General features: G+C 38.0%; 1 protein-coding gene across 2 annotated transcripts in view; it reads left to right on the top strand.

Moving 5' to 3' along the window:
* Positions 1-15,535, top strand: part of FAM3C (FAM3 metabolism regulating signaling molecule C) — a 49,754-nt gene extending 34,219 nt beyond the window's left edge. For both annotated transcript variants that reach the window (XM_028525696.2, XM_036010852.1), the window contains exons 6-10: positions 776-834; positions 1,843-1,893; positions 3,064-3,148; positions 12,566-12,692; positions 13,293-15,535. In XM_028525696.2, coding sequence (XP_028381497.1) covers positions 776-834; positions 1,843-1,893; positions 3,064-3,148; positions 12,566-12,692; positions 13,293-13,382 — 412 coding nt within the window. In that variant the 3' untranslated portion in view covers positions 13,383-15,535. The remainder of the gene's footprint in view (positions 1-775; positions 835-1,842; positions 1,894-3,063; positions 3,149-12,565; positions 12,693-13,292) is intronic.
* Positions 15,536-16,385: the final 850 nt, after the last annotated feature.

The raw sequence follows: 16,385 nt of genomic DNA, 5'->3' as shown, positions 1-16,385 counted from the left end.
TGCTTGGCTGTTACCAGTGAAGCTACTGTGAACGACAGGTTTTTATGTGGACATACACTTTTACTTCTCTTCCATCCAGTGCCCAGGAATCCTGGGTTGTGTGGTAAACATGTGTTTGATTTTGTAAGGAACTGCTGAATATTTTCCAGAGTGAGTGTACCATTTTACTTTCCCACCAGCACATTTGAGAGATACAGTTTCTTTGCATACTTGACACTATTTGATATTGCCACTATTTTATTTTAGCTGTTCTTCTGGGTATAGGGAAACTAGACGCTGAGCCTGCTCACAGTGAGGTGAAACGCTCACGAAGAGTGCTCCCCGCTCTTCCTGCTCTCAGATTGTGGAAGGTGTGGGGAGCCTCTGCCTCACTTCTGCTTTCATGTCACAGTTGGTCCTGCAGAAAGTGCTGGAGGGGGTACAGAACGTGTGCGTAACGTTCGTGTTGTAAGGATTTTCTGAAATGGTATTTCATCATCTGAAGCAGAGCGGCAAGAAAGTTTTAAAAATTTGCCTTAATTCTTTCGAATACATATTTTTACCTGTGAAGTATATATTTAAGGACATTGTGAAATTTTATTTAAGGACGTTGCTTTAAAGGTATTATTGGGCTGTTTTCTCTGACTTAGTAGAGACCTTTTAATCTTCTCTGCAGTACTAAACAATTGTATATATATTAATACCCCCAACCTTTTATTTTTTTGGAAGGTTTTTTCTTTGATGTATATTTGTACAATATCTAATTCTAAATTTGTCTTGATATTTTCCCCTTCAGTTTAATGAGTGGTGTTAAGAATAATGTTGGAAGAGGGATCAATGTTGCCTTGGTAAATGGTAAGGATAATTATTTTAGCTGATGGGTGTATTTGGTGGGTATTTGTATGCTCCAAAGTAAAATCTACTCTAACAACACCAACAGATCAGGGCAGAAGGCGCCCCTCTTGACAGTAAAACCCTACCTGCCTTCCTGACTGCCCCCTAAAATAATCCAGCTCTAGGTGGAGCTTCATGTCTGAAGATTTTCACATGCTTTCTTGGAAGCATTCAGCTTCTTTGGCAGCATATGGAGAGCTTGCCATGGGATTGTCAGGATACAACCCATCTCATGTTAAATCCATGACATCCTGCTGCCAGTGTTGGAACCCTAACATGTGAAGAGAAATTGATACGAATGAGAGGGTGTCAAGGACAAAGGGTGATGCACTGTTGGATGGGGTGGGAGAGGAATGAAAACAAGGCTTTTCAATATTTGTCCACATTCTTCTGATAAGTTCATTAGAGTAAATAAGTTTATGGACCCTGAGTCAAATCTGAAAATATGAACCCATGAAGTGAGGCCTCCTGCATGCTGATCTCTCTCTGCTACAGTAATACCTCGATAAAGCTATATAAGGGGATTAAAACATAGCTGCCTTTCCTGGTCCATAATGTAGGGAAATATTTTTTACTTTTTTCAGAACAAGAAGTAAAATTTTGCATTTCTAGTTTCTTCAGTTTCTTAGGTAAAAGGTTCCATACCTATTTGTCTATTTATTAATTAAAAAAAGACTTACAAAGGGAAATAAGTGTAAGTTTTATAAAAGGATGTCTACAATGTCTAACTTTGCACTGGAATTAATTGTCCGCAGTCACTTGTGAATTCTGTGTGCTGCTCTTTGGCTTACAAGACTAGTGAGACTATCCAAATATTACCTTTTAGAGATATATAATTCAGATGGTAAATTTCAGAATGGAAGTCGTTCTCAAGATAATTTACATGAGTCTTTGACTATGAATATTTGTTTTGTACAGTGTGGGGTGTATTTCAGTTGCATAATATGATATGAATTCAATGTCTTTCAGGAAAAACAGGAGAAGTGTTAGACACTAAATATTTTGACATGTGGGGCGGAGGTAAGTGTGAGTGGTGAGTGGTGGTGCGTTGCCAGCGCTGACGTTTTCGTCGCCTCGGTGTAATGTAGCCCGTTGTTAATGGCAGCCGTGTGGCTTCATTTTTGTGTTTGCTTTGTTTCTCTTTTCACTAAATGTCCAGCTATGTTTAAGTGATCAGTCATATCATATATATATTTTTTTTAATAAAAATTGTTTGTGGTATATGATTAAGAACAGTGGTACCAAAATTCAGAGCCTAAAAAAAAATCTGAGTTATATTTTCTATAGGACAACTACTTCAAACCTTTGACTCCTTTAGGTTTCTGTCTGAAATTGTAAAAAAAGAATAAGTAATTTGAAGATGGGCATAACCAAGCCCTTTGGACTGACTAAACTGACTCCTTTACATATGATTTTTCACCTCAAAAACATCACCTAGCTAACCTACATTCTTTCCTTTAGTTTATAATAAGTAGCTATGCCCAGAAGATCCCTTAAATCAGTATACACATTTATATACTTTTTAAAAATTACAGATCTTTTTGTGAATTGGATCAAATTTATGTACCCTCTTTTTAGAAAAGTACCCACACAAACAAATTTACACATACTGAGGGAGTCCATGAGCATTTCTCCTGCTCTCCGAGCTCCTTACTTTAAGTTATAAGTAATGCTTCACCATGACTTTTCTGTGGGGTTTTCATTTGGCCCCTTGAATGTCTGTACAGAAGACCCACAGGATGAATCAGAGTGGGATATTTTAAGTTATGGTGGCATGATATTAAGAAACAAACTTAATTTGTTAACATGTTCATAAGATTTATCTTGTTTCACTACATTAGAACTTATTTACAAATTTAGTATTTTAAAATATATATTTTTAAAGAGTTTATTTATTCATTTTTAGAGATGGGAAGTGAGGGAGAAGAAGAGGGAGAGAAACTTCAAATTATGAGAGATGCACCAACTGGTCACGTCTCACACCCTGCCGGCCAGTGACCTGGCCCGCAACCCAGGCATGTGCCCTGACCAGAATCGAACTGGCGACCCTTTGGTTCACAGGCGGTCACTCAAATCCATTCAGCCACACCAGCCAGGGCACAAATTTAGTATTTTATTTTATTAACTTTACAGATTATCATGATGTTTACCCAGTCATTTAAAAACAAAAACTTCAATCTTCTTCTTCAGATGTGGCCCCATTGATTGAGTTTCTGAAGTCCATACAGGATGGAACGATAGTCTTAATGGCAACGTACGATGATGGAGCAACCAAGTATGTAAACTTAAAGGCTGCACAACTTTTCTGAGCTGTAATTTGTATCTATGAAAGTAATATATTTTCATTGAGAAAAAATCTGAAATAGAACAGAGTTCCAGATGAACACTATGAACATTTGTTAGGTTGTTTCTTTCTGTCTTTCTGTGTATTCATTATGCATATGTTGGTGAGTAAGTAGGATCCCCTCGTACATAAAGTCTGTTCTCTTTTATATTCTCTGTTTAATAGATGGTAATTTCTAACTTCTTACTTAAAACCGTACAATATATGTTGTAAAATTCAGAAAATACAGAAAAGCACAAAGAAGACACAGTTCATCTCACAACTCTTACTTGAAGTAAGGTTGTTGAATTAAAGGATGAACACAATTTTTAAAAGGATTTTTAAAGTTTGGACCAGTTTTATGTGTCTTTCAGAAGTTCCATGACACTGTTAATTTTTTAATACTTCCAATTCTAGCAGATTTAGAAAGGAGTTTTGTTTTAATATGCCTTTCTTTGGTTATTGGTGAGATGGTATTTTTTTTCATATTTTTAGGTCTTTATTTTATAGTTTTTTGACCATTCAGATTGGTTCTCATTTATTTATGAGCCTTTCCTATATTAAGGGCATTAACCATTTCTTCTATTAAAATGTAATATTTTGCATATTGTTTGCTTTTGATTTTATTAATTTATATTGTTTTGACATTTAGATGTTTAGACTGAATCTTATATAGTTGAATCTGTGGGTTTTCCTTTTTAGTTTTTCTACTTTAATACAATACTTGAGAAGTATTTTTTTATCTCCAAACTCAATATTTAGTAGATTTTTCTCTTCCAGTGATTTCACTGTTTTTACATGTTTTCAAAAATCCCCTTGTAACTGACTTTTCAGTAGTGACTTACAATGCCTGTTCAGCGGAGGTAGGTATTCACAGAGAGGTGCCAGGGATCTGGCCTGGGGTTGTGATGCTGTTTCAAATGTAGAATTGACTTTGTTTCTGGAAGTTCTGTTCATCTATTTATTCCTGCTTCAATAAGATACTATTTCAGTTTTTAATAACTATTTAAATAAAGTAAGTACACTTAATACCTTTTCGGTGGGGCAAACTCCCATTTAATAGTCTTCTTTCTCAGAAACCTTCCCTATGATACTTTTCTCGGATGACTTTTGTCAAGAGTAAAAATACATTTCTTACATATTTTAATTGAAAAGCCTTTCAACTACAAGTTCCACACAGGAATATGGCATATTGTTCTACTTTTTGATTTTTTTATACATATATTTAATGTGTAGTTACATTATTGCTAATTTCCACCAAGAAAGCAGTGCCATTTTATGAATGTTTCAGTTTCATTGACATTGTGTATTTTATCTGGTTCGACTAAAGATGTGTTAAACTTACAAGGAAGGACCCCCCCAAAAAACAATGGATTTATAAAAAATTGTGTATTTATTCTTACATGTTTAAATTTCAGTCACCTTCAAAATCCTCTGCATCTGATGCAGTACACCTATTGAGACCTTACTTCCACTGCTCGAAGCAGTTTTTGAACTTGTCGATTTTGACGCCTTTTAGTGCTTCTGCTGTTTTTTGTTTGTTTGTTTGTTTCACCGCTTCTACATTGGCAAAACATTTCTCTCTGAGGACTTTTTTCATCTAGGAAAACAAAAAAAAAGTTACTAGGGGTAAGATCGAGTAAATGGGGGGGGGTGGAGGTCATGCCTTTTTTTGGTCAAAACCTGCTAAATACTCAGCGGGATGTGGGCAGGTGTGCTTGTGAATCACCCATCATGAAATGGGCAAATGTGTTGCAAGAGTCTTCAAAAAAAATCAACTGAAGCCAAATGCAGCTTCTCAGAACAGCTGGTACACTGACACAGATGGGTTCCTAGAACCACTGACCTAGTGGGGGAAGTCTGTACTACAAGGGGCCTGCCCTCCAGAAAATAATTCTGTTTTTTTTTTTTTTTGAGGTACTTCCTTATATAGTTCAAAGGTTAAATAAAACAGGCATATTCAGCCGTTGCTATTTTCCTAGATAGAACTAGATAGACTATAATAGGCTTTCTTTATCAAAAACAAGTACCTTACTATTTGCTTTTGCTGAGAGATGAGGCTATTACATGGATAATTTGAAGTTTAAAGAAATTTTTTAAAAGTCTTTCCTGAATAGACATATCCTTTTCACCAGGTAACTTCATTACTATACCTGATAGGCATCAGACCTGTTCCCCTTCTGCTAATAGTAAATTGTAGCCATACCTAAGAACAGAGGCAAGGATGATATCTGTTTAGCTGCTAATACTGGTGTTCATTCATCGCAAGCACCAAAAGCAGCCTCAGACCAGGGCTCAACCTATAAGGCAAAAGCAAAAATCTAAACTTTGATCTTTACACTTGGTCAACTTCTTTGCATTTTTTTAAATTGATGTTCAAGTATAGTTGTCTCCATTTTCACCCCACCACAGCCCCCTGCCCCACCCATCCCCACCTCCCACCTTCGAACCTACCTCCTTTGGTTTTGTCCATATGTCCTTTATGTATGTTCCTTGATAGTCCTTCCCCTATTATCCCTGCCCCCCTCCACTCTGGTTACTTTCAGTTCTTTATTTCAGTGTCTCTGGTTATATTTTGCTTGCTTGTTTTGTTGATTAGATTCCACTTATAGGAGAGATCATATGGTATTTGTCTTTCGCCACCTGGCTTATTTCACTTAGTATAATATTCTGCAGATCTATCTATGCTGTCACAAAGGGTAGGAGTTCTTTCTTTCTGCTGTATAGTATTCTATTGTGTAAATGTACTGTCAACTTCTGTGCATTTAAATGGATTCCAGCTGGATACATTTTCAATTTGGGGAACATTAATTGATGTATCAAATACTTCCCTCTTTTAAATACCAGTAAAATAAACTACAAGCATCATGTCCTTTATATGGAAATGGACAAACAATCCTTATGAAGGGCCATCTACCTCTATTAAACATAACAGGATGTTGCCATGTATCTTGGCAGGTGTCTGAACATTGGAAATGATTCATCAGTTGTGGTATGCCCAGTTTTATAAGGGAATGAAAATCTCTGTTGTGTTACGGCTTTTCCTTACATGAGGCTGCTGCATTTTACCCGCTAAGGAATGGTTTGTTCTCCCCCTTATACCTGAAGGGAGTGGAGAGGATAAAATGGATGTGCCCGCTCTCTCCAAGATAGGGAGTTGGTATGTGTGTTGGTTATGGAAGGCAGGACTCATTTCCCCATAGTTCTTCCTTTCTGATCCCAGTGTCTGCCATACACTGTGAGCCCCTGGGCCATACTCCAATCTTCAGCAGACCCGTTGGGACTGGGCTCCATCACAGCACTTCCAAGTGTCTCCAGTGGAATCTTAGTCCTTTAAAACTGGTGGTCACATAAGTTTGGGGATGATGCCTGGTATTTTGCACTTTTTTAGGGGTTTACAATAAGGGGCTCTGAAGTTTTGTCCTAAAGAATTCACTTTACCTTTGTTTATCCCAGTGTTTCTTGATTTCAACCAGGAAACACATTTAAAAAAAAAACAGAAATAAAACCCCTACGTCCAAGAAAAACTTACACTTTAGGGAGTGCAGGTCTCAAATGGTGCTTACTTTCCACCTCATGCCCCTCTAAAGTAAGTTGATTTTTTTTTGTTTAGTAAAGAATGTAATAGCTTGAGTGAGCAAGCTAAATTTTGCTGTCATATGTCTCCTTTTGGAGAGAATGCACCATGACCTGTCAGCATCATGCCTAAGTGAACCATTTAAATGATGTCTTGAAGTCAGGGATCTTTAAGGCCAGATTCCCTGGGAACTTCTCTGTGAATCCCTCCACTGAGCTGCTCGCCTCATGATGGCTCCAGTACCCTTGTCATTTCTCTGTTTGAAATAAAGCAAAACAAAAACTATCCTGAAGTAAATGTTATGTTCTCAGGGTTGTTTCCCTCTAAATTCCACCTGATAGTCCTTCGCTTGGGTAAATGAAGCAACAAAGCAATAAATATGTTCCCCAAATCATTTGATACTTCGAGTGTTGGAAGCTAAATGGCATTTCTCTTTCAGTGGTCTCTTTTCCAGGCTCAATACATAAGGCTCTTTTAACCGTTAGTTGTGTTAATTTTCTAGGTCAGTTTACCCTTCTGGCCACGTTTCCTGGGCATTCTGCAGTTGATTATTGTCTCCTAATCGCTGCCCCACACTGCACAGTGTGTTCCAGGTGTGGTCTGGCCTGTCCCGGGTACCATGGAGATGCTAGCTTACCATGTTGTGGAGATGACATTTCTTTGAATATTCATGCAGACTCGTATTATATTAGTTTTCCTTAAACGCATCACATTTTTGGCTCATGCGTTTTTGGTTAAGTTCAATTTTCTGATCTTTTCATTTGATCCTGGACTTTCCTCTTTTAACCACTGCCAAGTCAGGTCTTTCTTCCCACTTAGAACTTGATTTTATTTCATCTAAATGAAGGACTTTAAATTCATGTATCCTCATTAAATTTAATTTTGCCTATTTTTGGCCCACTTGGCCTTGATTCTGACATTTGTCCTATGAGGTTTCCGTGATCCAGGCTTTGTATGCTCTCAGAGTTGTTCTGATGTCTAAGTCACTCATGAGGATGCCTACCCAGCACAGTGTGCCACCCTGCTGGAGGCCTCCTGCAAGAGATTTGTCTGTGAATCAAGTGCAGAAACTGCTTTTCAAACAGCTGCCAATGGACCCTAATAGCAATGCCCTCCAGGTGCTGGCTCATTAGTTTACTCAGAGAGGCTATTTTCTGAGACTATCAAGAAGCTCACTTGGAAATCATGAACTGTGCTAATTACAGTGCCCTGATCTACTGCCCGAAAACCTTTTCAACAGCTGGAGTAGCTGAGATGACGTTAACTTGACTGTTCCTCCCTCTTTCCCACTACCTTCTTTTCTACTCTTTTTTACTGTTTTATATTTCTTCTTTTCTTCTGTTTTTTAATGCTCACAGGATCTCCTTGTAATTCATTCAGGAGTTTTGCTAGGAATTGAAATTGGTTTTATTGGACTGTTTCTAAAATTTTCCTTATCTTCTTAAAAAGCTGGAATGTTTAATTAACTTTTAATGTCTTTGCAACTCCATTTCCCATGATGCTTCTGAAATAACTGCACTACGTTGAAGATTATATTAACAAGTCCCTTAAAAATTTTAGTGCGTGGCGTGCATGGGCCTGGAGATGTGATTTACTTCTGAGTGCTTACATGGACATTCTTGCACTACCGTTCCCTTTTCATGTTGATCAAAGAGTGTTTGCCTCCCTGCAAAAGATGTGCTTTGATCTTGATATTATATCATTCTTGTGAAACAGTGGATCACTTCATTATTCATACTCAGTAGCAGCAGTTCTTTCTGTGTTCTTTAAGCCCTTATGAGTCTCATCACGTTCTAAGCACTATAGGCCTTCCAGGTAGTAGTAGTGAAAGTTGTCATTAGTAGAGTTGTTATCAGTAGAATAGGGTTTGCCCTGCATTTTTGCATACTTCATTTTTTTAAGTTTAAGCACATCACAGATCACTCTAATCACACCACTAATTTAGAAACTATCCTCCTTTTTCTTCCCTGAGATTATTAGCAATCACATGATGAAATTTAAAGTCTCAGCTAATGGTTACCTATGCCTAGAGCTTTCTAGTCTTCCTGAGGTAACATGGTGATTTTCTCCCAAAGTTCCTGCCTGACACTTCTGCTCTTTGACAGGTTCTTCCCCACAGGTTTTTCCCCTGTAGTCAGAATTGAGGCCAGAATATCAGGTCTCCTCCTTGCTTTCTGCACTTCTCGAGAAAGGGAGCCGGGCTTGGTTAGATGGCCCGCCTCTCCCCGCAGAGCAGAGCGGGTGGCAGAGCTGAGCCCCCTGCCGTCCCACTTCCTCTCTTTCTGCTCGAGACTCTGTGTGGCTTCAGAGTCTTTTCCAGAGACACTGGATTCCTGTCTGTCTACTTTATGGTCTATTACAAGATAATGTATTTATGGTATTTTAAAGAAAATTCTTAACTAAAATAACTTACTTCATATAAATTTTTAGCAGTGTAGCTAATTAAGACCATTGGTAAAGATTAAAACAAATGTAATAAGCTCATGGTATTCCTATGCAGAATAAAAAGCCTCTCTCTGAGCTTCATGCTGTGTATGACTATATTAGTTACTCTGCCTTTTAAAAAAATGGGACATTTTTACACCTACATGTATTAACCAGTGCTTGAAATATTAGCTACATTGTGTGGTTTTAAAATTGTTTTTGAAATATGAAGTCCTTTTTTATCTAGTTGAATAGAAAATATCAAAGAGGAATAATAAAATCACCAAACTTACATAAGCAGATCAGAAAAGTTTAGAAGTATCTTCTTATAAACTAGGTAGATAGACATGGGTAGGGACCTGTGGCAAGAATGCCCAGGATGACCCCCAGGTGTGAAGATTTGTTAGGAGGACTTTCAGGACCCAGCATACAGACCTGCACACATACGGCTACAGTTCGTTACAGTTCATTACAGCAAAAGGATGCAAGGCAGAATCTGCAAGGACAGAGGTGCATGGGGTGAAGTCTAGGGGGAACCAGGCCCACGTTGCCAAGATTCCTCTCCCAAGTGGAGTCACACAGAGTGTGTGCAATTCTTCTGGCAACAAACTGTGACAACACTGAGACTCTGTCTGCTAGGGAAGCTTATTAGAGACTCAGTGTCCAGGACTTTTATTGGGAAGCTGGTCACTCACATAGGCACCAACTGTACAACACATCCCAAAACTCCAGACTTCCAGAAAGAAAGTAGGTGTTTATCATAAACTGCATTTCGGGTTTTGGGGCTGTTTTGTTTTGTTTTGTTTTGTTTTTTACATTTTAATCCCAGTGAACTATTCTCATCACTTCTGGGAGTGGTGGAAGCCTGTCGAAATTTGAGTTTCCAGGCTCCAGCCAAGCCCCAGCCTTGCCAACTCAGGCCTGCTCTGTTAACGCCTTTCTGCACTGGGCTCAAGGGTGTTCTTGTGGGAAAGTAAGGAAAGAGATCAGCAGAGTCCAAATGTGAAGCTAAGTTTTCAAGTTGCTTCTAGATCTCTGGCTAAATTGGCTTAGTTTATGTCTACAGATTAAAATGATCACTCTTGAAAATCAGAAGTTCAGAAGTAACAGTGATAGCCCTTCAATATATCTCTTAAGTGATACAAAATTCTTAGCTAAGGAAGAATTTACATAATTTCTTGCAGGGGGCCAGGCCTGCAGTTGGGTAACCACCTACTTTTGTAAGCAGTGTTTTGTGTGCATAGCTGTCCCTCAGCATTTCTGAACTTAACATTCAGCTGTTTATGAGCAACCCTAAAGCCTGTGAGGTGCCAGTGTGTGATTTTTCTGAGACATAATTGTGAATCCTGCCCCGAGGCCTCTCTGCAAGGAGGTCATCACTAGGCCTTGCAATGAACTGACTGCCCAACCTTTGCACTTCAGTACTATTTATTCTAGTCACAGCCACAGAACCCACTTACTAGTGCTGATGGTGCAAGTAAGATGTTCTAAGAAAGTAGCCAGAATGTAGAAGAACTGGGTAAACTAACAAGTGGAATTTGACTGCCTTCTAGATCCAATACATGCTAACACTGATTGCAAATAAGAAAATGGGGTTTAGGCAATACTTCCAGGGAGAGCCCCTCTAAAACAAGAGTTGTTTATTGAGTGCGCTAGCAAATGAGAAGTGATAGCTCATTCATGAAGTTAAGGATGCACACAGGAAAGGGCTCCAGACCGACTTTGGGGAGCAAGCCATGGGCACATGCCCCAGGTTCTATGTGAAGGTCTTAAAATTTCAGGAGGCCGGGACTCCCCTGGTTCTTTGGCACATCCGTTTCGTTTATTTTGATTTCACTCGCTTATAAATGCTTCACTTTATGTAAATTTCAGCCTGAAAGGATAAACATTCCAGGGCAACAGCTGATTTTGTCGCTGACTCTAGTGAACCTCCCCGAGAAGGACACCAGGACCCAGGCTGTGGCTAAAAACAGCTCCACTGCCTTGGCTGCCGGGCGAGGGGGGTGCATAAATCACTAATAATAGATGTAATTTTTTCTTGTTCTATGAAGCTACATATATACATATACATAAAAACTCCATTTATTTTTAAGTTATTTAAATGAGGACTATTGGACCTAGTGGGTTTTTTTTTTAAGATTTTATTTATTTATCTTTAGAGAGGGATGGGAGGGAGATAGAGAGAAACATCAATGTGCGGTTGCTGGGGGTCATGGCCTGCAACCCAGACATGTACCCTGACTGGGAATCGAATGTTTTTTTTATCTTAAACATGCTAACTGGCATTAGCATGGGATGCTTCAAAGATATCTGCACACCTTCCTTGCTGACCCTTATGCTATTTTCAGGTAGCGACCCTCCACTATTTACCTAGCCCACCCCTTCCCCCAACAAACTTGCATTAGATTTTTAACAGAGCAAACCTCTCAAACTGACCGTAGGGCCGTCTTTCTGGCGAATAAAGGACTTACTGGCAGCAGCTGCACAGGAGGCCTTTAGTCGTCTTCTTTTCTTTCCTTTCCCTCCCATCTCTACAGCTGGCATGTGCCTGCTGAATTTCTTCTCCCTTTGAGACAGAGGGGAGATTGAGAACCGCTCAACATTAGGATGATGACCTAACAACCTGCACAAAACTCACTGATGACACCTTTCAATGAGCTGTTTCCTTGGCAGCTGGCTTTTGCCACTGTCTGACCTCCTCGCTGCTATGTGGTTAATATTCTCATTTTTATTAAATAACCACATGGCACTTACTACTGAAGTATAATATATCCCTATGCCGAAGTTCATTTTATTGTAAAGAAAATACAGAATTAGAAATAGCTAGATTTCTGTTTCTTAGAGGAGTTAGTGGAGATGCAAAGTGATTTAATTTGACAAAGATACTGGCTTCCGAAGGCCTTGCATCAGCCTCAACAGGCATCTGCTCACTGTAGTGTCCCTTACGTATTTGACAGGCATAGATGAAAGTTAATTTTTATTATGACACAAAGATACCTAAAAGGTACTTAATTAAATAAACCTAAATTAATTGCTAGATGTCATGTCTTTTGTCACTAAAAAATTCAAATAGTAGGAATTAATGGGGCAGTCACAATGTAAGGTATAAAAATATTGAATCGCTATGTTATACACCTGAAATTAATATAACTAATAGAGTATCATATACCAACTATACTTAAATTTAAAAACAAACTTCAAGCAGGACCGTTACTCTAAAAAATGTCTTTATTCTTTTTTACGTTGTCTTATTTAAGCTTACATTTCCTCATTTTATCTCGAGTTACATGTTAAATATCCTGGCCTAGTCAGGGTCACTTAGGTAATGCCAGTGCACTGTGTTTATCGTGCTGTGCTTTTTCTCCCAGACTCAACGATGAGGCGCGGAGGCTCATTGCCGAACTGGGGAGCACATCCATTACCAGTCTTGGTTTTAGAGACAACTGGGTCTTCTGCGGTGGGAAAGGCATTAAGACAAAAAGCCCTTTTGAACAAGTAAGTGTCTCAGATTTTCATCATTAATGGACAAAAGCAAATTGTGTGGAGGGGCTTGGTACATAGTCTAATCCCAGTTATTTGAAACTTAGAGCAGACATTTAACATGGTCAGTTGTTTTTTTAAGTTCTTGGTAATCAATTATTTGAAATAACCACGGTACTGTTTAATTTCAAAATTTAAAAATTCAAGTTGTACATGGGATTTTTTTTCCTACAGGATAGTGCATTGGCATATGACTCCTTTTACCTTATACCTTTTAGGAAGCATCAGTTATTAAAAGTGTTAATTGAGCTTTTAATGGTAATAATCAACTAAGTGTGGAAATACTTTAGAACTTAATAGAATATAAGCTTTACTTTTTGGCTAACAGATGATCCTTTAAAAAACATCTGCAATGTTCAGTTCTTCCAGCTGTTATTTGAAGGTCTGCGACTACATGCCAGGCCCAAGGGTTGCACATTTAATATCTTGAATAATAATTTATACAAACTCCTTGTTGACATGAGTGTTATTGAAATGAGGGCACTGAAGTATGTTATTACAGATAAGCAACCCACAGAGGTTTTTAAACTGTGTCCCATGATCATGTTCCCCCAGCACATAAAGAACAACAAGGACACGAACAAATACGAAGGCTGGCCGGAGGTGGTGGAAATGGAAGGATGCGTCCCCCAGAAGCAAGACTAACGTGGGGAAAATCCAAGGACATGCACTTTCACTCTTCTTGAGAGAGCTCCAGTGGAGGAACCACATGTACATATTTTAGGAGCATGCAGCCATCTCGGTGTGTGCATGAGCATTCTCTTTTGATATCAGGATTATTTATTGCTAACGTAAATAGATTCCTTTGTAAATAGTCGTCACAATGAGTGAATCACTGTAACATTTCTAAGCAGATTTCTCAAATAGTACAATGTTTAGACTGCTATGGAAATGACATCTTTTAATTCTGAAAGCATACTCGATCAATAACTGAACAGATTGTGAAAAGTGTATTGATACCTATACTGGTTGCTGTGAAACTCTGCCATGGAATAATGTGGATTTGAGGGAGACTGTGATGACAGTACCTTGTAAGTCACAAAGACATCAGGCTGGTCGTGTGTGCAGTGTTACTTTCAGTCTGGCTCTCGATTTACCTCTCATATTAGACTTTCCCTTCCTTCCCAGGAAACCTAGAAATACAATGATGGGAAAACTTGTAGCAGACATGTGAAAAGCACAATAAAATTCTTTTTTTAATGTACACAGTAAAAAGTAAATATATAAATGTAGGTGGCTTTCTGGACTATAGCTTGCTGGATTTTGTCTTAGCAATGTGAGTAACTTGATTTTGGGTAAGCCATTTAGAGAGAGGGTGGAGGTGGCAGCTCCACGGAACCAGGGAAACCCGCCAAGTCCCTCCCTGAGCCCTGTCGGTGGAGAGCAATACTGACATATTTTCCTTATTTAATCATTGTCGGCATCAACAAAGTGATTTGGAAAGCGGCATGCTTTAATATCACAATAATTGTGATTTATAAACCAAGAAATTAATTTGCATTTACTTCATTTAACTTCATAATAGCAGTTTTTGCCAGAAGATAAATTTAGTGACATATTGAGGAAAAAAACCTACTTACTGAATAGACTGATAACATTTACAAAATAATTTTATTTGATAAAAGAATAACTTTTTACCCAATCCTAGATAAAAATGTAGAGATCTAATGTTTTTGTTAACTTCAGATGTTCACTAATTGACTCAAGTTTTTATTTTTTTAGGCCGTTAAATGCTTATTATGTAAGAAGTATCTTAAACTGGAACACAAACAGATTTTATGTTCAAACTTCTGTTCACATTAAAAGGCAGCACTTAAAATTGAATCTGAATTTCAAATAATTTATATAAAAAAAACTAAAAGCAGTATCTTTCATTTTGCTGTAAATCAAGTTGGAAGCTATTCAGCTATTTCTTAAATACTAATGAGGTTTGCGGTACTTTTTTTCCCCTCAAGCTGAGTGTAGTTCATGAATAAATGCACCTTACAAGTTCAACAATTTTTGTAAACTTTTCAGACTTTGGTGCTTACATGCTAAATCACGTTCAGCATGTGTATCTTCATGTTTAAAATACTTTCCTTAATTCTGTAAATTATGAAGTGTTTTACAGTTCCAGAGACTGTGAAATAAAATGTTGCATTTTTTAAAAGAAGATAATGAAAATACTTTCAGTTTTCCATTGTGATTTTTTTGTACTGTCTAGCAAAATAATATGCCTACAGAACTTCACATTAAGGTTTGCCAAGTATTTATTGTACTGCTTAATGTGTAAAATGTACTTCATTCCTGTGGTTAAAACATACCAGTATCCTCAGGATATATCTTAACATGTATAGAATTTAATTATTTAGGTAGCAGGACATCCCTTTCAAGATAAAGATTACAAAATGATACATAGCTTTGAAAAGGTGTATAAAATGTTGAAAGAAGGGACAAAGATTGGTTATGTAATCGCTTTGGTGCATTTTGCTTTTGTTTCAATTCTGTCTTGAATAGATTGTGCCAGTTTAACTTTGGAAGCAATAATTTTACTACATTTTCAGATGCCTTTTGAAAATCAGCATTATACATGAAACAATACTTAATGTTAAACATTTTCTTTATTAAAACCAGAAATTTGGCATGGACACTTTGGTATTTGAAATCATGTTTAAGGACCTATCAATGCATATTTTTTTATTTGTAATCATAGGTGCTTTCCCAGAGCAAGGGTGTTATGTCTGCTAATGCTGAACAAAGACAGTAGGACAGTAAGTGATCATTTGGGAAATTAAAGAAAAATTGAGCCAGTCTTTATAGTCCTGCCTTTAATTTGTTTACAGCAAAGTTCATCATTGTTCTTCCTATATTTTATTGTATTTATTTTTAAATGGATCAGCTAATATTTTATAACTTTGTGAGATGAAGCTCAGTGCATTCAGCCTGTATTGCACTTTATACACTAACAGTTTATACAAATCATAAATAATTTGACATCCCCAAAAAGGTGATAGTTATATTCAGCTTGTTTAACACTCCCGATTTTTATTTATTTTTTACTTTTATTTTTTAATTCTCCCCGGAGGATCCGTGTATTAGAGGGAGAGGAAGGGAGAGAGACACAGAGAAACACTAGTCGGTTGGTTGCCTCCCGAGCGTGTGCCCAGACTGGAGCTCCAGCCCACAGCCTTGCACTGCGCAGGATGACACTCCAACCACCTGAGCCACCAGCCAGGGCAATACTCCCCATTTGTAAATGATAAACTTCTGTCTTGTATTAATATAGCAGTTGAGACTGGAATGTATTTTGAACACTTAAAAATAGGAAAAGGAAAAATCACTCATGTTCATCAGGGAAGAGGTTCGCCGCCTCTTTGGTGGCCTTGGACAGCAGTCAGTGCAGGGAAACTGAGTTGTGGAATAAAGCGCCCGATTTCACCTTTTCTGAACATTCCTAAGAAGAATTCTTTTGCTGTCTCTTCCCAGGACGACTCTTCTGTCATATACTTAGATTTTCATTGTCACATGCCAATGGCTAATTAATCTCCATTTTCCTCAAGGCTCCTCAATTTAAGTAGGCCTGTCCTCTCCTACAGCTTACTGCCTCGTTCCCCATCCCCCTTTTGAGTTCCAGTCAATATGAGGGTGCAATAGTGTGAAAAGCAGACA

Source organism: Phyllostomus discolor, chromosome 10, assembly GCF_004126475.2.
Source record: "Phyllostomus discolor isolate MPI-MPIP mPhyDis1 chromosome 10, mPhyDis1.pri.v3, whole genome shotgun sequence".
Lineage (NCBI taxonomy): Eukaryota > Metazoa > Chordata > Mammalia > Chiroptera > Phyllostomidae > Phyllostomus > Phyllostomus discolor.
Note: the sequence above shows the minus strand (reverse complement) of the source record. Positions and strands in the feature narration are given on the sequence as shown.